At 39.8% G+C, this 25,140-nt stretch overlaps 1 protein-coding gene across 1 annotated transcript in view; it reads right to left on the bottom strand.

The window, feature by feature from the left end:
- LOC132817331 (low-density lipoprotein receptor-related protein 1-like) overlaps nt 1–25,140 on the bottom strand; it is a 1,680,787-nt gene that overhangs the window by 1,035,749 nt on the left and 619,898 nt on the right. Inside the window, exon 9 of the mRNA XM_060827740.1 lies at nt 14,575–14,797. Within this exon, the coding sequence (XP_060683723.1) occupies nt 14,575–14,797 (223 nt within the window). The remainder of the gene's footprint in view (nt 1–14,574; nt 14,798–25,140) is intronic.

Raw genomic sequence — 25,140 nt, 5'->3', positions numbered from 1 at the left:
GAATTTGAGATGGAACTCAATTCCAATCCACCTCCACTGTTCACTTAAACTACATCAAGAAATTTGCAGATACCTGGAAAGCGTGGGAAGATTGGATAGCTCACCATTACTGAGGAAAGAAGATTCTCTTCTCAAGAACTCAGAATAATTTCCGAAGTAAGGTGCAGGCAAACACTTTGGAATGCTCTGTGTTACGGACACGATTTCATGGCATGTACCAATGAAACCTTTTGCAAACATGACGCATTCACCATTGCCATGGAAACAATCTTCCCCTCAATAGCTAGGACCAGGCTCTGGACTTTCACACATGACTAGAAGCAAGTTGCTTTCTGTGTCACCTAGGCTGACAAAACAGATTCCGATGAATTTCTGGACTTTGGTGCTTGGTTTTATATTGCAAATGGCAACTAAATGGGAACTGTGAAATTGTTATTGCATTTGCACTATAAACGTTCTTAAGCACTTTAGAGACAGCAGTTCAGTGCAATGTTGGACAAGATTGGATTTAAAGCATTGTAAGTATCCCTCCATAATGTTAGGCCCTGGTGGCTTAAATCACAATCAAAATACAAAATACAATAGAATACACTCGTTTAAATTGTAAAAAAAATGCAACGCTGAAAGCACTTTCAGCTATGCAATGTGCCTACCATTACGAGGAGTAACTTATTAAGTTAGTTAAATGATTTTATGTTTCTGACTAACTGATAGCAACATGCAACTTGGAATTTTTTTATGCATCTCAAAATTGTCTTCAAAATAGCTTTCTACGAAATATTAGCAGATATAATCCTAATTCCCACAGTCATTTCAAAAGATAACTGCGAAAGTACTAATGTCGTTACGCATTGGCTCAACATTAGATTACAAAATGGATCTCAAGCCCTCATTTCCTGACAGCAGTATTGGTTCAGAAATTTAACTGCTGGCAGTTTCCTAATTAGTCACTTGCTGATGCTCTCTGCAAACAAAGTTGAGCTGCTCTCAACATTGCCAACATAACCTGAAAACTAACACTTTTGGAACTTCAGCAGTGCCTTTAGAAAAACAGGCACTGTTCAAGCAGAAAGGAAATCTCAAAGGCTCCTCAACATGGAGTTAGCCTTGGACAGGTACATTAAAAAAAAACTAAAAATTAATGTTTAAAGAGCAAAAGACCCTACAGAGCAGAAGAAACACACCTTTAGGTCATTGACATGGGTGTTGGTGCTGCCATTCTTACTGAGGACCTTCTTTTAGCTCAATGTGGTTTCAGGATCCATTGATTTTCTGTCCCGCCACAAGGAAGTCACCTCAATTAACCTGGCAACCTCCCTGGTTCAATTCCAGCCTCAGGTGACTGTCTGCCTGGAGTTTGCATATTCTCTCCATGCCTGTGTGCTCTGGTTTCTCCTGCAGTCCAAGGATGTTCAGTTTCGGTGGATGGGCCATGCTAAATTGCCCATAACATCCAGGATATGCGGACTATTAACCATAGAAAATGCAGGGTTACACAGTGTGTGTGTGTGTGTGTGTGTGTGTGTGTGTGTGTGTGTGTGTGTGTGTGTGTGTGTGTGTGTGTGTGCGCGTTGCTCTTCGAAGGATCGGTGAGGTTATGATGGGCCAATTGGATTGCTTCCTGCACCATAAGGATTCTATACAATTACAGTCTCAAGCTAATATTAAACTGTTTTCTCTTTGCTTTGTTCTTCCTTTTCTCTTTCCCTCTGCCTGCATAACTGCTGCCAAACCTGCTGAGTTTTCCTGCAATTTGTTTTTTGTTTTAGATCTTCACCATCCGCAATTTTTTTGTTTTTTTTTGTCGAATTTAAAAAACAATTTGGTTACAAACAGTGCATACTTCCATCAATGTGTCATGCTTCAAGTGACCCCATTTTAGATAAACATAGAACAAAGAACAGTACGCACCTGCACCAATTCCTAATCCTTATTTAGACTTGTTACTTATTGCCCATACACAGTTTCTATTCCTCAGTTTGGCTCCCATTCATGACCTATCAAGATATACCTTAAAAGCTGTTAACCCGTCTGTTCCCACCACCTCCACTGGCAGTGTATCCCAAGCACCCTCTGTGTGAAAATTTTACCCTTTACCTCTCTCCTAAACCTTCCCCTCTCATGTGAACCTGTGCCCTCTTGTAGTTGAGGAGAAAGTGAGGTCTGCAGATGCTGGAGATCAGAGCTGAAAATGTGTTGCTGGAAAAGCGCAGCAGGTCAGGCAGCATCCAAGGAGCAGGAGATTCAATTTTGTCAGCATGAACCCTTCTTCAGGAATGAGAAGCCCTTCTTCAGGCCCTCTTGTAGTTGACCTTTCCAACCTGGGAAAAAGCCTCCAACTACCCACCTTATCTATCCCTCGCATAATTTTGTAGACCCAATCAGGTTGCCCCTCAGCCTCCATTTTTCCAGCGAAAACAATTGGAGTTGATCCAACCTCTCCTCATATCTGAAACCCTCCAGATGAGGCAACATCCCAGTTAACCTTTTCTACACCCTCTCTAAAGCATTCATGTTCTTCATCAGACATTTCTGATGAATAGCTTATACTCAAAACATCGATTCTCCTACTCCTCGGATGCTGCCTAACTGGCTGTGCTTTTCCAGCACCTCACTCTTATCTGCAGTCCTCACTTTCTTCTACATCCTTCTGGAAGTATGGTGAGCAGAACTACATGCAATATTCCCAATGTGGCCTAACTAAAGTTTTCTACAGCTGTAACATAACTAGCAAATTTTTATATTTAATGCCCCAGCCAATAAAAGGAAGCACACAAGTCCTTCTGGACTGCCTTATCAGCATTGGCACTTTCAGAGATCTGGATCAGTGGTACTGGAAGAGCACAGCAGTTCAGGCAGCATCCAACGAGCAGCAAAATCGCGTGAAGGGCTTTTGCCCGAAACGCGATTTTGCTGCTCGTTGGATGCTGCCTGAACTGCTGTGCTCTTCCAGCACCACTGATCCAGAATCTGGTTTCCAGCATCTGCAGTCATTGTTTTTACCTACTTTCAGAGATCTGTACACCCAGATCCCTCTTATGTCAATGCTCTTTAGGGTTCTGTGCACAGATCTTTAAAGATGCAAAATAAGTTGATAATGCTGTTAATAAAATTTGCTTGATCATTTGTTTTATGGAGAGAAACAATTTATTGAAGTCTGAGGCTTGTATCCCGTCTGCTCATGTCCTACGGTAAAACGATGATGTCATGAAACGGTCTCTTAAAGATATACAGCATACGGAATGTGAGACATAATACAACTGATTTGTGTCATGATGTCATGCAATTGTCTTAAAGGTAGACTAATTGTCTGGTCAAATATGTATTCAGTAACATAACCAGGGCTGTAATTTCAAACTTTACTGACGATACAAATCTTTGTGTAAGGAAAATACTCAAATAGTTCTAAAGAAGATGGATAGACGGTGGAATGGACAGACATGTGTGAAATAAAATTTAATACAGAAATGTATGAAGTCATGCATCTTAGAAGGAAAATGAGAAATGGCAATATAACCTAAATGATACAACTTTAAAGACTGTGGAGGGACAGACTTGAAGTTCATATTCATAGGTCTTTAAAGACGCAAAAAAAGTTGATAACGTTAATAAAATTTGTTGGATCATTTGTTTTATAAAGAGAAACATTGGTTGAATTATTTTGGTGTCTGATTTTCCATCAACCCCTCCCACCACCAGAATACTTATTTGCCTTTATTAGCCCAGACCTGCTTATGTGGCTCATAATTTTATGCCAGATTATTTCTTCCAATAGCTTTCCTACCATTACATTAAATTAAATGGTCTGTGGCTGCAAGGTTAATATGCACAAAACATTATAATGTCAACCACAACTAATGTAGCAAAATAAACAATAATTTAAATGGTGACTATCAACTATCTCTTTGCCTGTTTTCTTATTCTCTCTCTTTCTGGGCTCCACATTCACCTTTCCACTCACTCCTTTCTCCACCCCGACCTACACCCCCTACCGCACTGTTATCAACATAAATACCAAATTTTCTGAAATGCTATCGGTTCTGACTCGGGGCCACTATACTCAAAGGATTAATTTTATTTTTTCTCCACAGATGCTGCCAGATCTAAGTTTCTTCAGCAGCATCTGTTTTCAGGTTATTTCAGATTTCCAGCATCCAATGTTCTTTGTTTTTTTTTAATTCAAATTCATTTTATTATCTTCAGATCTTTCCTGCCAGCAAGTTTTTCCATGTGTTCTTTGTAATTTGTGCTGAACTCTCTTTTACGTCCATCGTGCTTTTAATCTCCTATGTTATTGATGACTTTCCTTCTCATTAACTTTTCTCCCAAAATTTCAAATATTTATCATCTGTTTCTGGATGAGTCCTCATGCTAAACTTGTGACTTCTCTTGCTATCAGTAATTCTTCCTTTTTTTCAAAACGCTGCAGCTGCCTTTCTCTCAGGCACTCCACGCACAGTCCTAGTTCTAGCTCGAGCCACATACAGCAGCTTCTAACCATATTTTCCAGTATCGGTAAGAAAAAAAAATGTTGGGGTGTACAAAGAAGACAAGTCAGACATCACAAATGCACCAAAGCACGATATGTTCTGAACATGCACATCAATTTTCTACCATCCAAACTAATTCAAGCTCACACTAATGTAAAGCAACAATAAAAGCACAGGAAAAAGTAACCACAATCTATCTTCCCAAGCCTGTATCCAGCACGGTGGCTCAGTGGTTAGCATTTCTGCCACATAGTGCCAGGGACCTGGATTCAATTCCAGCCTCGGGTGACTGTGTATGTGGAGTTTGCACAGTCTCTCTGTGTCTGCCCTTCGGATGCTCCAGTTTCCTCCCACAGTCCAAAGATGTGTCATTCAGGTGGATTGGCCATGGGAAATGCAAGGTTGCAGGGATAGGCAAGCAGCAAGTGTATCTGAGTGGGGTGCTCTTTGAAGGGTCGTTGTGGACTCAATAAACTGAATGACTTGCTTCCACACTGTCGGGATTCTATGATTAAGTTACATAAAGGCTGTTCAACATGAAACAATGACACTCAGCAAGATCTCAGTTGTAATTTTTTTTAATACTATCTAGCTTCCTTTTCAGAGGGTGGGAGAATTTGAGATTTTCACCAGCTTATTAGTGACATTAACCTTAAATAGCCTCAATGTATTGGTCTAATTTTATGACTGCCACCTATACCACCATCTCCCCCACCAACCTGCATCTACCACATGTAATAGTACTGCAGTCTAGAATTGTTTACTTAAATTGCTTTGACACAAGTGTAACTGGGGTTATTTCTGCCTGACAGTTCCCAAAACATTGGTTGGCTGCAATCCCAATATAAATCTGGCAGAATCATAATGGTCAGTATTGAAGATAACTAGGGTCTCCGTGGGCGACAGTCTTGGTTAACATTGTGTTTGTCACCAGGTTCACTTTACACTTACTTTGGGAGCAGACAACACAAAAATGCAATTGACATAAATAACAAGGAAGCCTGAGATCATGCCAAAAAAAGAATAGTGCTGATACATATCAATTTGTGAGGAATGGAAATGAAGGGTTTGTCCAGTAAACTCAGAATCAGAATAAAATCATCTGACAGTTTCCACATCATTAGAAAACACAGAAAAGGTGAAAATGTTTTACAAGTGAATAAACAATCAGATTCTGATGTAAACATCATAAAATATGTTTGAACAATCCCATTGAGAATAAAAAGGCAAAGGAAAACCTAGTAGAATGGTGGGATATAAAACTACAAATTATTATTTATCATCAAACAAGTGACCTTACATTAAAACACATTCAGTTGATAAATTGTAAAATCTTCTGCTTGCAGAATATATTGTACTAATAACAAAAAAATTAAGTTGCTTCATTATTCTTTAAATTTGGATAATGGGAGATTGGCATACAGTCTTTTCATCCATTTTTCATGTTTTTTTTATTCACTCATGTGATGCCAGCTATGACAATATTTGTTGCTCATCCTAATTGCACAGTTAAGAGGGAAGTTGAAAGTCAACTATATTACTGTAATACTGGAGTCACCTGTAGGCCTGACCAGGTAAGGTTGGCAGTTTTCTTCCTTAAAGGACATTAGCGAACCAGATGTTTTTCTTTCCTTGACAATTGTCATCATTTAACTCTTAATTCAAATTAGTGAATTCAGATTCCACCATCTGCTGTGGTAAGGTTCAAACTCAGGTTCCATGAACGTTACCTTGGTCTCTGGAGTAACAGTCCAGTGATAATAGTGCAAGACCATCTTCTATCTTGGTGACAGATTATGACAGCATTTAAATTTAAATTGTAAATAACATAGGGCTGTATTTTGAGACCACATTGAGGGGTGATTCCTTGACACAATCCCACCCCAGTTGTTTTCCAGAAAGTGGGAAGGAGGGGAGCAACATGCAAATTTGCCAAATACAGTGAGTTGTTAATTAGGTGAATTAAGGGCCACTTAAATTGAATTGAAGGTGATGAACTGGGATATTCAAATCAGCGTGCAGGTTTCGAAAGGGTTTCTCTGGTGCAGTGGTCATATCCCTATCCTTCCAAAAGATCTGATTTCAAGTCTCATCTACCCCAGAGCTGTGTTAGAGCATGTCTGAACAGGCTGATTATAATTACTCAAGATAAGCCAGAAACAGCAGAGGCCAGCTTAGCTGCTGAGGGAGGATCTCCTGGCACAGAAATTGGGGTTTGCAGGACTCCAGAAGATGCATTTCCCTGGTCAATGTGATACATTTGTAGAGCATATAAAAGACATAGTGTAGCAGTTGGAAATCAAAGCCTAACTAATACTTGTGTGAATGCATAAACATAAAAGGGTCACAGAAGAGGACAATTACAGTCCTCCCTCCTTACTGAATGTGTTAAACAACATTCAATATTTCATATGATTAATGTTTATTTCTTGTATTTCATTTATTTACAAATCAAATTGCACCACTAATTCCCCATTCCAAAGAGCATTTGCTTTTTCCTGACTCAGATTTTCGGAGTTTGGGTAATGACGTTGACCACAAATGATTAGATTAGGTTAGTTACAGTGTGAAACCAGGCCCTTCAGCCCAACAAGTCCACACTGACCCGTCGAAGCGCAAACCACCTAGACCCATTCCCCTACATTTACCCCTTCACCTAAACCACGGGCAATTTAGCATGGCCAATTCACCTAACCTGCACATTTTTGAACTGTGGGAGGAAACCGGAGCACCCAGAGGAAACCCACACAGACATGGGGAGAATGTGCAAACTCCACACAGTCAGTCACCTGAGGCGGGAATTGAATCTGGGTCTCTGGCGCTGTGAGGCAGCAGTGCTAACCACTGTGCCACCGTGTGGCCCAAGCCTGATTACCACCAATCCAAGCTTGATTCGAAACAAACGTTTTGCCAATAATGACCTACTGCAGAATTCTACATTTCATCAGTCATATCTTTCAGACCTCAACTTGGATCCAATCTGCTTTCAATAGTTGAATTAACTGTTGGTACTTTACTCAAAAACCAACTATCCAATTTATCATGGAGGAGAAAGTGAGGACTGCAGATGCTGGAGATCAGCGTTGACAATGAGGTGCTGATAAAGCATAGCAGGTCAGGCAGCATCTGAAGAATTTTTTCTGATGAAGGGCTTATGCCTGAAACGTTGATTCTCCTCTCCTCGGATGCTGTCTAACCTGTTGTGCTTTTCCAGCACCACACTCTCAACTTCAAGATCCAATTTGTCAGATTCATTTGATTCTATCTAACTTACTTTGACTTCATGAGCTTCTAAAAGTAAAACTTGATCCAAATGTGCCAACCTAACCTTTCCATGACCGAACATATTGACTAAATATACTCGTATTTCCAAGACTCTTCCTGGTAGCTACACCGACCACTTATTGTTCTATTCTTTTACGTAAACCTTCTGGTTTAACTTCAGACTCCTTTCTTTCACTCTACCCCCGTATCTTGATTCTTTAGCTATTTGGATGTTATTTGCTCTACTGTTTTAAATATGGTTTCAGGATTGAAAACTTTTTTCGAGGCTGTCTTCTAAGAGACAATTTAAGTGGTGTTCTTCTAAATGCACTGAAACATAAGACAAAAAAAATCACTAGTTTTTGATTCAATGACTTCAGACATTTGTGTCATTTTCCATCTAATATTTGATTCACAACAGGATGTTTAACAATGCATACTGAGCACTCTGCTGCTTCACTTGTAGGAGGATGTTACAGCTGTGATATCTGATTTATTCACATCGAAATTGGAAAACTCTTCAGAACCAAACTGAGCTCAGTAAACTGACTCAATTCTTCTGGGAATTCATAAGCAGCAATCAAGCTACACAACATGTCTCAGGTTTTTCTAATTTCTGCTTGATTCATCGGGAACCCACCAAACTGTTTGGAACTTCTATCTATTACACCTTTTATGCTTCAAATTCTTTAAAATCCATGGGAAGCCTCCACCACATTCTATCTTGTAATTTTCATTGTTGCAAATGGTAGCTCCTTTTCCATAGCTTGATGTACTCTTCAGTGTTCTTATCTAACCCTGGCCAGAAAGAAAAGCTTAATTTTTATTTGTTTTTGTAATAGGCTTTTTGTCAATCTCTTCTCTAAGTGAAGGTCAAAGCTGCAGCCTATAACTTTCAAGTATTGTGACTCTGGACCCCAAGTAACACAACCTTTTTCAACTGAGAACTCGTTTTATGCATAGAAATGGTTGGATTACCAAATCCAGTCTGTGTTAGCCATCCATATAAAATCAGCCAAGTCTGCAGCACATAAAAATGCCCTTTGGCTGTTTAAGTTTCCATCAGTCAAAAACGACCATTTCACTATTGTAATCACATTTTTCAAAGCACATGACACATTACCTAATACATCTTGGCATGATATCTCAGTTTCTGCTTTTACCTCCCTTACAGACCAAGAGTTTCGGTTTCCCACCACACTCTGGGTGAAAAAAATGTTTCCCCATATCTCCTCTAAACCTCCTGCAACTTATCTTAAATCTATGCACCCTGATCATTGATCCATCCACAAAGTGGAAACGTTCCTTCCTGTTAATCCTATGTATGCCATCATAACTATAGACATACCAATCGTGAGCTCACCCCTACCCCAGGCTCCTTTGCTCCAAGGAAAACAATCCCAGGCTATCCCAACCCTCTTCATAACAAAATCTCTCCAGACCAGGTAACATTTTCGTAAATCTCCTCCGGATCCTCTCTAGTGCAATCACATCCTTCCTATAACATGGATTCCAAAACTGCACATAGTACTCTCGCCACAGGCAAATCAGTATTTTATACAGTTCCAATATAACCTCCCTGCTCTTAACCTCTATGTCATGGCTAATAAAGACAAGGATGCTTTCTTGACCACTTTATCTACCTATCCTGCTATTTATGGGGCATGCATATCAAGGTCCCTGTGATCCTCAGTATTTAACAGGGTTCTATCATTCATCATGTATTCATTGCTTTGTTTGTCCTGCCCAAGTGCATCACCTCACACTAATCCAGACTGAATTCCATTTACCATGAGCAGCCATTGAGCAGCCCACGCTCATCTTCCAGTAATTTAATTTGTCACCTAATTGTTAACCCTTACCAATGCAAAGTTCATACAAATTGCTCTACAAAGATCATGTGCTGTGATTGGCAACTTATCTACACATGAAAAAAAAAATAGATTCTCCCTGTTGGGCTGTAACTGATAGGGATGGTAATTCTGTACTTAATGTTGTCCTTATAAGCAGGCTAAATCAAAATCCATCTTAGAAACTAAGCTGAATACTAGGAACTTTCAATTCAAAATAATTGTCAGTAGAATATGATCAGTTTCAATTGTGAAACTATTGCATAGGATCCATCCACAGACTGCTTATTTTCAGCTGAAATAAATACTTAATCCAAATGACACACTAAACTTTGGATTTGTTGTAAATTTGATTAATGATCATTTCAAAAAAAAAATTGGAAGCTGAATATTGACCTTATAGCAACTTACAAATCTCAACTGTGCATGTGTAATAGGCAAAAGTGAGGACTGTAGATGCTGGAAACCAGAGTTTAGATCAGAGTGGTGCTAGAAAAGCACAGCAGGTCAGGCAGCATCTGAAGAGCAGGAAAATTCGACATTTTGGTCAAAAGCCCTTCATCAGGATTAGAGGCAGAAAGCCTCCAGGGTGGAAAGATAAATATCCTATGCATGTGTAATAGTCAAAGATGACTTAAATTGATTATCTTACTTAAGTTGCAAATAGATATCTGCCAAATCCAACTTTAAAAAATATGACCTCTTGTCAGTATTGCCAACAGATCCTCTACATTTGTACATTTCCTTAAACCAGCATCTGAATTCAGTACTGCCACTATGGGAGTAGCTAGTGTTCTACAGCAGGCAGTGTTCAACTTTTGTGATCATTTTCCCTATTTCAAGTCTTTTCAGCTCTTTCTCTATTTTCTCACTTGGGGCATAGGCCACTGGATTAGGTTTGCAGCAAACTGGCCTGAACATGAATGCAAAACCTCGAACTGGATTATTAGTTTCACAAAATACCCAAAGGACAATAAGGTTGTCTTGCATTGTGAGTTTTGCTTCTATGCAAAAAAGCTTTTTTAAATTTAACTGCATCTTTTTTAACTCATTCATTCCAAGGCTGTTTTTTTCATTCTTTACTACAATAATCAGTAAAAATTTTCTTTCATTTTTATCAATGATGGACATGAATGTAGTTTGATCTCAATATCTGATTGTATTCATGTGAAAAGGTTCTGTGAAATCCATCTCTTATCAGTTTAGTACTTCAAGTTTTATGACTGCAGTACTCACCTGTAGTTAACATATTATTTTCATGCCCAGGTATGATGGTGCCATGTTTTTTTTTCCAGGATCTTGTTTGTTTAATTAAACAATGGTTTATACATTTTTGCTCTGTCTATGGTGAGTACTATTCTATTAATTTATTTAGCTGGACGTATGTGTCATCTCCATGTCCCTTTCCAGGTAAATCCTAATTTCAAAGAGAACTTTTCTGGCTTTTTCTGTTAATTGAGATGGATTCCCTTGTTCCGTATGAACCTGTATCTGATTTTTTTTTATTACCTATCTGTGTGCTAACTAATTGGCTTTCCTTATATCTCTATCCTAACCAGATATGTTTACATCATGCCTACTGGAGCTCTCGCTAATATATCTTAGACAAAGTTGGCTTGCAAATTTCCATTGGACATTTTGTACTTCTGAATCATATGAAGCTTTTTATGGTTTTTATAACAACTGCATGTGGTTACTGCCATTTTCTTCCATCACCTTTCTGTTTATCCTTTTCTGAAAAGTCTTGATGAAATGCCCCCCTTTCTTGCAGGTGTATTACTCTGCATTCACAAATCTACAATTCTGTGCCCAATGATTTCTTATGCACCAGTAACAGGATTTTCTTATTGCCCCTTTAGATTATTCAACTACAGATAATTTAAATCAGCAAATGACTAGCAATTCTTATCTCTTGAGTCATGTTCCATCATATTCATGGATGATATTGTTTGGCATACAATGTTCAACGTTCAATTGAGCAGTGTAAACAACTTACTGAGAAGATATTCACCTCTTAACAGTGCACAAATCCAACCTGTAATCCTGTCTCTTGAAATTCCCCAAAATATACAATGGATGGACAGCTTTCTCAAAGCCATGATAATCTCTATTATCCTCAGCAGGCAACTCATTTTTTTTCCTCCAAACTGGTAGTTTTCTATAATCTCCAAAGTTCTGGTACTGTGCTGTTGCTCAAGTTTACATAAAATGTCTGACAATTACATCTCCTGGAAAGGGTGTTCAAATTCTTGAGTGTTTTGTACCTTCTGGATCTGCTTCATTCAGCAATATCACAATTTCCATTACATCACTGCATGATTAATAGCCAAACTATTAGGAAAACTGGAATATTAGTTGCAATGAAAAATATCTTGAGCTATTGTACGTATGTACCAAAGGACTGTTAATCTGGATTATACTCTCAGTTTCCCAATAATACTTGTTGATGGAAGATATATACTCATAGAATCATAGAAACCCTATAGCATGGTATCAGGCCTTTTGCCCCATTGAGTCCACACCAACCCTCCAAAGAAATTGCCTCCCAGACCCACCTCTTACTCTATCCCTGTAACCCTGCATTTAGCATGACTAACCCACCTAGATTGCACATCCCTGGACAGTATAGGCAATTTTGCATGCCAGTCCACATTACCTGGCCTGTGGGAGGAAACTAGAGGAAACCCATGCAGACATGGACAGAATGTCTAAATTCCACACAGACAGTAGCTCACTTTCACAAAGACTGGAGTTTTAAAACACTCAACAAAACAAAGAGAATTTACACAATGTAGGAGCAAATTACTGCGGATGCTGGAATCTGTACTGAAAACAACAAATGCTGGAGATCACATCTGGTCAGGTAAAAAATGAGGTCTGCAGATGCTGGAGATCACAGCTGAAAATGTGTTGCTGGTTAAAGCACAGCAGGTTAGGCAGCATCCAAGGAATAGGAAATTCGACGTTTTGGGCATAAGCCCTTCATCAGGAAATCACATTTGGTCATACAACATCCATGGAGAGACAGCAAGGTAATGTTTCGAGTCTAGAATTTACAACACCTCTACAGATTTGTAGGAAGCTTCTCCAACCTAAATTTATTTGGGTAGGTCATCCGCACTTCTATCTCAAATTCAGGACAAATTAATGGCACAGAACAGCACAGTGCCTTCAAATGCCAATCAAAACTAGGGAGAGCTATTGCACTCTTCCCTCAATGAGTGCATTGCACAATGTTCAAAATTACATACAACCGAGATACATTTCTTGTATTTCATTTATTTACAAAATGAATTTAACTTCGAGGTTCCTATGCCTGAGAAGATAGCTCTTTCCTTGATTTCAGATCTCAAGGAAGGACCTTGACTAATCCTGACCTCAGTATGAGAGTTTTCTTGAACAAGGATTGATTTTACCTTCTCAATTTTCCAATTTATTAGACAGAGCCCAATACAGATTTCCCTTTATAGGGGATCTCCCCACATGAGTGGTGACCTGTCTGCAAAAGCAACTTTTAATTGAGAATTTGTAAAAGGTAGCAGGGAAAGGAATGTCTCTTCTGGGATTCCAAATCTCTTGGATTTGTGCTATAGATCCTGCTTGTCCTTTCAAACTGTAAAGGCTCAGATTAGTCCTTGAATTTTAGGGACCTGCCTTATGTTCTTGCCTAGACCGTGTCACCGTCTCCTGCCCATAAATGAGTACTTTACCGAAAACCAGACAATGGGATAGATTCCCATATCTTGCAGGATTCTGACCACTAGACTAGACTAGACTAGACTAGACTTACAGTGTGGAAACAGGCCCTTCGGCCCAACAAGTCCACACTGACCCGCCGAAGCGCAACCCACCCATACCCCTACATTTACCCCTTACCTAACACTACGGGCAATTTAGCATGGTCAATTCACCTAACCCGCACATCTTTGGACTGTGGGAGGAAACCGGAGCACCCGGAGGAAACCCACGCTGACACGGGGAGAACGTGCAAACTCCACACAGTCAGTCGCCTGAGTCGGGAATTGAACCCGGGTCTCCGGCGCTGTGAGGCAGCAGTGCTAACCACTGTGCCACCGTGCCGCCCACGGACTACTTGAGTCCAACTGTGAAAGTCAAAAGCGTACTGGGAATATTCAGCCAACATAGTATTTAAAGAAACATAAATAAGTACTTAATAAAAAGATATCTGATCAATAATCACTCAAGCTCACTATAAACAGAATCTACTGCCAGTATTGGGACCCCTGACCAATTGTTGAGAATTGATGAGAACTCTGCATTGCCAATAGTACTTGACAACTGACAGGTGACAAGCCAGCAATTGGCTTTTCACCAGGGACATAACGTCAGGGCAGAGGTCCCAACTACCTCAAATTGAATGGTAGACCTTTCGATGACTAGCTTGAACCGTGGAGATTTTGTCTGCTGGAACACCTATGTTTTAAGTTCCAGGATACAGACCACAGGTGAATGATTTCATGTGGCTGTTTGCAGACAAAATATGTGTATAACGGAATCAGCAGCATGTGTGGGGCTGTCAATTGGTCCCCTTTCTTAAAGTCTGATCTTTTTATACCTTTGAATGTGGGAGTCACTAAGCAAGCAAGCATGTTATGTTTTGCTTGTTGTGCGTGGTGCATAGTAAGACCTGTTCCATCACAGTCTTAATAAAGCAGTGATGGGATGAGTGGGCATTAATTGCCAACTTAAAGTCATCAATTGGTTATTGAACAGAAATGACATTCCTTGGCTCCAGCATGGACTTAGCTGGGATTGAGGCATGAAGGCAGCAAGTTCCCAACCAACCTTCCTCCCATGTGTTTGAATACCTCACCTCTGCACCAAACTCACAAGATAGGGCATATGTTTCCAGCCTCTGTTCCTTTGCATAATGAGCATTGGTTTACTTTGATAGTCCTATTAAGGGAGTATTTGTTGTTTAAAATGAATAACAGACAATGGGTACTCACATCACGTCCATGAATAATTGTATGTCTATTTTTTCCTTCATAATCCACCACTTCAATATAATCGAGATAAACATCTGCCCAGTAGACCAATTTGTTTACTAAATCAAGTGTGATGGCATATGGCTGTTCTATTTTACTGTCCACAATCCTGGATCTGCTTTGTCCATCCATGTCACATCTTTCAATCTTGGCAACATCCCCATAATCAGTGAAGAATAGTTTTCTGTCAAAAAAACAACAGCCATGAACGAATTATTAGCAGTTCCAAAAACATTATAACCTCAAAATCACACAAAGTTTCATTTTTACCATGAAATTGGTTTGCACAAAGGGTTGAGTTTACATATTGTGATCAGTGTGTAACATTCAAAATCAGTTCGGCATCATGTTTATTCAACTATACAACTATACACAGCTACTACTCATTGTGAAATAAGATAATGACTGTAAGACAATGTGCTCACAAGTTCAACTTCTTTAGCATTGAAAGCACAGCAATTTATGTCCAATTCTTAATACTTACAACCTATTAATAATGTAGCTGGGCAGCTATTTGAATTAAAAATGTCACCATGAACAGAATTAGGCTGCAATCCTACTTTTTGTATTTGCTTCAGGTGTCTAACAAGATCAGTAACAAGGACTATAGTATGGAAAACCAGTTCTATGCAAAATATAATTAAAGCTTAAAATGTAAAACAAAATAAAATGTTATACTTCCGTCCATTAAAAAAATATATAAAATGCTTGCATTTAATGTGATTAATTGTTCTTCACATTTGATTGTAATAAGTTCATTCCAACTTATTCTACACATCTATTCAAATAAAAAGTGAACTTGATGTTACTATTCAAATATTTTTAAGGAGCCAAGTTGGCATGACTTTTTCCGAAGATATAATGGTTATTTACCAGCGAATTTCTTATATAGGACAAAGTCAAGGTCAAAGAAGTCACTCCGGGTTGCTGCATCAAAATAGTTATTTCGGCTTTAGAAAGTTAATTGAAGTGAATATTGTGCCCCAGGCAGGAAAGTGGGTCATGTTGAATGTTTCCATGTGTGAGAATTGGCCAGGGAATATTCAAAACAATATAATAAATTATGCTTTCTTTCCAAGTTTGCAACACAGAATCTGATTTACAGACTCAATATTTTCTCTCCTGTTGTGTTCCAGTATTCTTGGTGCCCATTAACTTCAATCAGATAATATTTCCACAAATGCAGCCTTACTGTGATATAAGTAATTATTACGGACTTGTTCAAAATGGTGTTTTCAATTTACCTTCACTGCACTAGATTAAGAAAAGATACATTTTTTTCAAGCTTATTTATGATTAATTAATCATTTTAAATATTGTATCAGGAAATGCAGCACACTAGGGATAAGAAAGCATAGTCGTCAATGATCTTTTGGTTACATTGCATTTGTATTACTAGGATTCCTATTGAGTAATGGTATACATCTTTATTACAGTTTCAGTAACCACCAGAGACTTTGTAGCAATAAAAGTAAATTTGTATTACGTACATGTAAAAATATAACTCATAGCAATAAGATTTAATAACAAATGCCATAAATCTCCTGACCATGAAGCCTTTTGCACCTCAGAAATGACGCACAACAAGATAAAGGGCAACATTTGATTAGCATCATTAATGTTGTCAGTAACAGTATTACAAAGTGCTCTAGCATAAAATATGAGTTTTATTTAGAAGCAGGATGTACAAGCCTAATTAATCATCTAATTAACATTAATCCACTCATTTGAATGTGTGCATACACACTGGAATTAATGCAGTATGTTGAAGAAGAAAGGACCATTCAGGATACAAGCTGAGAGATGCCATTTCCATCCAGGTCTGAGAATAAACCAAAATAAAGATCCAAGAAAACTGCTCCAGATCTTTGGAAATATTAACTCAATATATTTTGCTTAATTCTCTACGTTAAATTATTTGTAGCAAGTTTTGGTAAAAACGTCATTTTTCTTTGAGGAAAAGCAAGGAATACAGCATTGAAGAAACAAGCGTTGTCATTACATTTGCAATTCTCTCCTTTAGCAATATATGGATGCTGCTTTTTATTCCTTTTGAAGATTTTGAGTTATTGAAAAGGTTGGTAATTATTGCCTATGCCAAGATACTCAGAAGGTGATAGTGCAGCACTGCTTGATCCAATGCAGTCTGGGTGGTGAATGTGCTCTCAGGTTCTTTTGCATAAAAATGCCAGGATGTTGGTTCAGCGATTACACCACTATGGAATCTTGCAGTAGGTTGGACAGACTCACTGTTAAAATAAGAAGCTAACTCTAGAGTTTGCATGGTATATGACATTGGTACCACAATCGTAATGCAATAAAAACAAGGCTTGTACTGTGTTAAATATTCTAGCAACACCAAAGGAATATATATTTAGATAGAAAGTAAACACAACATTGACAAAATTAACATCCTAACAATGAAAAATGTCAGCACTTGACAGTGCAGCAAAAGTCCATTCGTCTTTTATTTTCATAACAAAATGAGAAATTATCCTCAAATAAATGCAAACAGTATCAACACAGATAGTAGGGGGCTATTTTGAACTTGCAACCAGAGTGTAAAACTCATATTTTGGGTCAGGCAGTTATTAAAGAAGCCAATCTATTTATCTTACCATTAATTTTGTTTTAGAGTGATTGAGCACATGTGAAGCAGAATTGTATATGAGCTGAGATTCTGGTTTGAGCTTACACTCTCCATTCTAATTTTGCAGTGCAGCATATTCACTCCCACGGTGTGGCTAAGTTTATGATTAGTACACCAATGTGCCTTACTCTTTGGCCTCATGAGAACTCATAATTCATTCTTGTCTGCACTGTTCATAAATTATGGATCATTTCATACATTTGTGAAAATAAATCAATTTCTAGCAATTATCCTCCTCTTGTAGTGGGAGTACAATATTTTGGTAATTTTATGAAGTATGAAAAATCTTGAATTTCACACAATTATTTTGCTGTCAATTGAGTTTTATGATCATGTGTGACATAAAAAAAATTAAAATAGGTGAAAAGATCTGTTGACTTAGACACATTTTACAATGTTTTTGGAGTAACAAATGCAGGGAAAAACCTGCAGAGTAATCAAGTTCCTTTATTTTAATAGACATGAATATCATGGGTTAATTGCAACCTCAACGAGCTTTGAAGTAAAAAGTTGTCCTGAGATCCACGCATCAGCACTGAAGGAAGTCTTGGCAACCCAATATGGATGGCACACTTGCACCATGTGTCTAAATAAGGGACTCTGAAGGCTTAGCTATGGAAATTCCAGAGACAGCTTGCCCACTTATTTTTTAATCAACCAGTCCATAGATAGGAGGTATCATGGACAATGAGGAAGGTTGTCAGAAATGGAAACAGGACCTTGATCATCTGGAGAAGTGGGCCGAGAAATAGCAAAGGGAATTAATATCTATAAGTGTCAGATCTTGTATTTTGGCAAGCCTAATAAAGGTAGAAGTTTCATGGTGAGTTGGATGACTGTAGTGGAACAGAGGGACCTTAGAATTCAGCTACACAGTTCTCTGAAAGTGGAGTCACTGGTAGACAGGGCAGTGGAGAAGGCTTTTGGCACACTGGCCTTCATCAGTCAGGGCATTGAGTATAGAAATTGGGATGTTATATTGCAGTTAAACAGGATGTTGGTAGGCTGCACTTGGAGTATTGTATTCAGTTTTGGTCATCTTATTATAAGAAGGGTGTTAACAAACTGGAAAGAGTGCAGAAGAAATTTTCAAGAATGTTGCCAGGACTAAAGGGTCTGAGTTATAGGAGAAGTTGGAACAAGCTAGGATTTCTTTTAGAACATAGGAGACTGAGAGGGGATCTTACAGAAGTGTATAAGATCATGAGAGGCATGGAGAGGGTGAATACGCTTAGTGGTTTTTCCCAGGGAATCTAAGACTAGAGGGCATCAGTTTAACGTTAGAGGGGAAAGAATAAAAGGGAACCTGAGGGGCAACTTTCTCACATAGAGGGTGGTATTCACATAGAATGAGCTGTCAGCAGAAGTGGTTGAGGTGTGTACATTAACATTTTAAAAGCATTTGGACAAATACTTGGATAGAATATGTACAGGGATATGGGGATAGTATGGATGGACATTTTGGTTGGCATGGATCAGTTTGGGCCAAAGTGTCTGACTCCATGCTCTAGGACTCTATGTTCAGAGGTGGTATTTCACACCTGTGGAGCACGAGACTTGAATCCAGTCTCTCAGTCTAAGGATAGGGACATTACCACTGCACTAGAAAAGCCCTACAGCTTGCCTACTCTCTCAGTTTTAATCTGAGTCAGGTGCTGGTAGGATTTGTGGGCAGAGGGATGCTGCCACTATTCCCCCTTCTTTGACTGATTCAATTTTGTTTTGTGTGGTGGAGAACAGCAAAACGTGTGTGTGAACAAGAGACTCTTGTCTCAACAAGATGCAGTTTATCACTAAGTCTAACTATTGTTAGACTTTGATATTGTTCAAGATCTAGAGTTATTCCCCTGTTTTCCCCCCACCCCAGTTCAAAGCAACATAACATCATCAGATCGGGTAGCTCTTAATGCAGTCTCTAACATTAACCCATTCCAACCAATTACCTGATGCAACATCACCTGGTTTTAAAAGACCTGAAGGTAATTTCAAGGTGGGAAATAGACTCAAAAGGTCAGGGTCACAATTCTAATAAAGTTCCTGTACTGATTTTGCACCACTTCACACCACATCAAGTGCAAAACCTAATTGGTACTTTCCTTTAACTGCCTCTATGTAACTCCTTTAAGGACCATGTGGATTCAGAAATAAGAGACTAATCTTTTAATCTGCTTCAATTTTATATTCTAATTTTAAAACGAGACCTACTCTATTGGATTTAGACAGCCATGCCTTAGGTATTTAGCTATGATCCAAAAGCTCAAGTAGATTCAGTGTTGTCCACATTGCTAAATTAGTAATGTTTAGCCATTTTACAGCATTAAAATGAGTGCAATAATGTTGAATTTCTGTCCTTGTGTTTTAGTATTTGGTCAGCATCTGGATACAGTGAGCAATACCAATAAAATAGTAGCTGGCACCTACTTAATCAACTGGAAATTGCACTGAACTAAATAAATCAATATTTCCACTTATAAAACAAAAGCATTTCCGCTCGCTATAACATAAAATATATCCTAGTTAAACTTTCATTACTCCACATCTTAAAAAGTAGGTTCAGGAGTACATATTAAGACACTAAGTTCCTGAAACAAATGGGATCAATTTTGAAATTGTATGATGTTGAATGAATAATAAATGCAATTCAATCAATCATGGGATTATATCAATCATGCTTGTCCTAAGTAACTGTAAGGAAACCTAATTTTACATTTCAGCTAATAGATCAGGGACTAATCATGAAGGCAAAGGTCACTCATCAACACATAAGCACTTGCTCTCATCAGTCAGCTATCCCTCACCTGATGAAAATTTATGCTCTTGAAAGCACTAAGAGCAGGTACAATCAATCACTCAAATAAAACTCTGCTGTGTTTAGATCAAAAGTCGAACAAAGCAGCAAGTGAGGAATTCACACGGCTGCTTCATCAGAGACTAAATTCTCAATCTAAGCTGTATCCTGTTAATATTTTCAATGTGGTCACTTAATAATGGCTAGAAACAAGACCTTTGACCAATGATTGCATTCCTCAGCAATGCTGAAGTAGTCCAGACAGTTAACCACATGAAACCATAAGACCAAAATATATAGGAGCAGAATTAGGCTATTCGACCCATCAATACTGTCTCCCATCCAAACACGGCTGATATGTTTGTCAACCCAATCTTCTGACATCTTTCTGTAATCTTTGATCCCCTTACTAATCAAGAAATCTATCTACCTTTCTTTTAGAGACACTCAGTGACTTGGCCTCCACAGCCTTCTGTGGCATTGAGTTCTGCAGATACACCACCCTCCACCTGAAGTAATACCTCCTCATCTTAATTCAAAACAGTTGTCCCTTCACTCTGAAGCTGTGCCTTTGAGTCATAGTCCTACCTACTAGTGGGAACATCTTCTCCACCTCAACCCTATTCAGGTCTTTGTAAGCTTTGATGAGATTCCCATTCATCCTTCTAAATTCCATCGAGTACAGACCCACAGTGCTCAACTACTCTCAATATGACAAGCCCTTCATCATTGGGATCATTCTGGCAAACCTCCGATGGACCTCCTCTAACGACAACTTGTCACTTCTTGGGGTAGGGTGCCCAAAACTGCTCACAATGTTCCAAATGCGGTCTTACCAGAGCATTCTGCAACCCGTCAGCATATCTCTGCTCTTGTATTTTTAGCCCTCTTGAAATGAATGCTAGTATTGCATTTGCCTCCCTAACTGCCAACTGAAACTGCATATTAACCTTAAGAGAATCCTGAACAGGGACACCCAAGTCCCTTTGTGTTTCAGATTTCCAAAACTGTTCTGCACTCAGAGAATTGTGAACACCTCTATTCTTCCTGCCAAAGTGCTTAATATTACATTTTCCCATGTTGCATTTAATATACCACTTATTTGCCCATTCTTTTAGAATGGCAAAGTCCTTCTGCTGCCTTTCTGCTTCCTCAGCATTATTTGTCCCACAACCTAACTATGTGCTATGTGTAAACTTAGCAACAATACCCTCAGTTCCTTTGTCCACATTGTTAATGTATAATGTAAATAGTTATGGGGAACTCCGCTAATCAGTGGCAACTATCCTGAAATAAAAACCCTTTTATCCCCACTCTCTGCCTTCTGCCAGTCAATCAATCATTTATTCATGCCCCTATTGTACCCTTATACCATTGACACCATTAGCCGTCTCCTGTGCAACGCTGGTCAAAGACCTTCTGGAAATCCAAATAAATCACTGTCCATTGGCTCTCCATTGTTTAATTTGCTCATTATGTACTCAAAGAATTCCAGCAGACTTGTGAGGCATGACCTCCTCTTGACAAAGTCATGTTGACTTCGCACTGTTCTCCCATTCACTTCCAAATACTCTGCAATCTCACCCTTAATAATGGAATCAAAAATCTTATCAGCATTTGAGGTCAGTACACCATCTTATAATTTCCCATCATTTACCTCCCTCTCTTCTTAAATAGGGGTCATACTGTTGCTATTTTCCCGCCCTTGAGAGCCCTCCCCGAATCCAATGATTCCCAAAAAATCGGCAACAATGATTCTACAATCTCCTTAGCTTTCTCCTTCAAAGTCCTGTGGTGTAGCCCATCTGTTCCAGGTTATTTATCCACTGTTGGACCTTTCAGTTTCCCCAGCACCTTCTCATCAGTGATGGCCATGTCACTTAGCTCTGTCCCTCTTGAATATCTACTATGCTACTTGTATCTTCCACTGTGGGGACTAAAGCAAACTGCCGCCATTTCCGCCACCTCCAAACAGACCCCACCACCAAGGATATATTTCCCTCCCCTCCCCTATCAGCGTTCCGCAAGGACCACTCCCTTCGTGACTCCCTCGTCAGATCCACACCCCCCACCAACCCAACCTCCACCCCCAGCACCTTCCCCTGCAACTGCAGGAAATGTAAAACTTGCGCCCACACCTCCACACTCACTTCCCTCCAAGGCCCCAAGGGATCCTTCCATATCAGCCACAAGTTCACCTGTACCTCCACACACATCATCTATTGCATCCGCTGCACCCGATGTGGCCTCCTCTATATTGGGGAGACGGGCCGCTTACTTGCGGAACGCTTCAGAGAACACCTCCGGGCCGCCCGAACCAACCAACCCAATCACCCCGTGGCTCAACACTTTAACTCTCCCTCCCACTCCACCGAGGACATGCAGGTCCTTGGACTCCTCCACCGGCAGAACACAACAACACGACGGCTGGAGGAGGAGCGCCTCATCTTCCGCCTGGGAACCCTCCAACCACAAGGTATGAATTCAGATTTCTCCAGTTTCCTCATTTCCCCTCCCCCCACCTTGTCTCAGTCGGTTCCCTCAACTCAGCACCGCCCTCCTAACCTGCAATCCTCTTCCTGACCTCTCCGCCCCCACCCCACTCCGGCCTATCACCCTCACCTTGACCTCCTTCCACCTATCCCACCTCCATCGCTCCTCCCCCTAGTCCCTCCTCCCTACCTTTTATCTTAGCCTGCTTGGCTCTCTCTCTTATTCCTGATGAAGGGCTTGTGCTCGAAACGTCGAATTCTCTATTCCTGAGATGCTGCCTGGCCTGCTGTGCTTTGACCAGCAACACATTTGCAGCTACCCACTCAGTTCCTCCACTATTTCTTAGGACCTTATTTATATTTCTCCAGCCATATTTTCCAATGACCCAATGTCCACTCTTGTCTTTCTTTGACTTTTTATATATATATCCTGGAGCATCAGAGGCTTAGGGTTAACCTTATAGAGGTTTTCAAAATTATGAGGGGCATGGATAGGATAGATAAAGTCTTTTCGCTGCGGTCAGAGAGTCCAGAACTAGACGGCATAGGTTTAGGGTGAGAAGGGAAAGATATAAAAGAGACCTATGGGGCAACGTTTTCACACAGAGGGTAGAAAAATCTGATTGAAGATTTGTAGCTCGGGTATCCGTTGTTGTGGTTCTGCTCGCCGAGCTGGAAGTTTTTGCTGCAAACGTTTCGTTCCCTGGCTAGGGAACATCATCAGTGCTGTTGGAGCCTCGTGTGAAGCGCTGCTTTGATGTTTCTTCCGGTATTTATATTGGTTTGTTCTTGCCGCTTCCGGGTGTCAGTTTCAGCTGCAGTGATTTGTATGTGGGGTCCAGGTCGATGTGTCTGTTGATGGATGTTCTTGCCACAACAACAGAGGGTAGCATGTCTATGGAATGAGCTGCCAGAGGAAGTGGTAGAGGCTAGTACAATTGTAACATTTAAGAGGCATTTAGATGTGTATATGAATAGGAAGGGTTTGAAGGGATATGGGCCAGGTGCTGGCAGGTGGGACTAGATTGGGTTGGGCTATCTGGTCGGCATGGATCGGTTGGACCGAAGGGTCTGTTTCCATGCTGTACATCTCTATGATTCTATGACTCTAAAAATAACTCTTGCAATCAGCTTTTGTATGATGAGCTGGCTTACCCTCGTTTTTCAACTTCTCCCCCTGAGTGTTCTTTCCCTTGTCCTCTGCTGGTTTTTAGAGATTCTGGAACCCAATAATCTTTACCACATTGTATGCTTCTTCCTTTGCTTTTGTGCAGTCCCTGACTTCCCTCGACACCATTGCTTGCCTCATCCTCTTCTTATTATGTTTCTTCTTCCTTGGGTTGAATTTATTCTGTGTCTTCCAAATTACAGGCAGAAACTCCTGCCATTGTTGCTTCATGTTTTCCCGTTAGGCTCCCCATCCAATTAACTCTGGCTGGCTCCTCCCCCATGTCTTTGTTGTTAGCCTTACTTTATTCAATGGTAATACCATTACATCTAATTTTAGCTTCGTTGTCTCAAACTACAGAGTGAATTCCACTATGTTATCATCCCTACTCCTCACTGTTCCACTACCTGAACAGCAATCAGTTCTAACAATGGGCGGTTGTTTGGCATTACCATCAGGCACACTTGGCGTAACCAGTTGCCCCTAATTAGACAGCAAACATAAATGTCGCTTGTTCATCCTGTAAGATTGTGTAAGCAGGCGGATTGCTGACAAGGGTGGGCTGTTGACTCAGAAATGGCCCTGAAGATATCAGGACCAAGAGGAAATGCTGAAGAAACTCAGCAGGTCTGGTAGCATCAGTGAAAGCTTAAACAGAGCTAATGGTTTGAGTCCAGTAAACCTTTCTTATAACTGCCGGGAAACAATAATAATTATGCTGATGATTAGAGCTATGTGCACCCTAACTCGAATAGATGGGGATGGTGGCCAGAGACAGAGAAAGAGAGAAACAAATGGAGAAACAGATGGATGAAAGGATTGCCGACGGTCAACTGAGGGAGAGGGAAATGTTGGATGTCTACTAACGGGAATAGTGAATAATTGAACATGAGTTGGGTATACTAAGAGCAGCCTACACAGAACAGGACTGGAGGTGTCATAGAGGTTAACAAATATGAAAGGAGGTGTTTGTGCTCTGAAATTGTTAAATTCAAATGTAGAATCCTGAAGGCTGTAAGGTACCTAGATGGAAGATGAGATGTTGTTCCTGCAGCTTGCATTGAGTTTCACCAGAGCACTGCAGCAGGCCAGGGACAGAAATGTTGGCAAGATGTGATCAGTCCTGTAAGTTTTGACGAGCTGAAGGGGGATTTGCTTCTGTAGATTTGCATATATCTCTGCCTATAAGTTAGATTGCTCATGAGCAATAACTTAATTAGTTTTATAAATCTGTAAGATTCCAGGTATTACCTCCCAGCCTGTGTTTTGCAAAGTGCTGTAGCCTACAGAAGCGAACAAAATAATCTTGATTAATTAAATCCTGGCAGCTAGCTATTTTGGGGATCTATACCATCATGATGGTAATTCACTGAAGGCTCATAATGTAAAAGAAGGAGGATTTTTTTCATTTCACTTCTGATATTCTGTA

This window comes from Hemiscyllium ocellatum, chromosome 7, assembly GCF_020745735.1.
Source record: "Hemiscyllium ocellatum isolate sHemOce1 chromosome 7, sHemOce1.pat.X.cur, whole genome shotgun sequence".
In the NCBI taxonomy this organism is placed as follows: domain Eukaryota; kingdom Metazoa; phylum Chordata; class Chondrichthyes; order Orectolobiformes; family Hemiscylliidae; genus Hemiscyllium; species Hemiscyllium ocellatum.
Note: the sequence above shows the minus strand (reverse complement) of the source record. Positions and strands in the feature narration are given on the sequence as shown.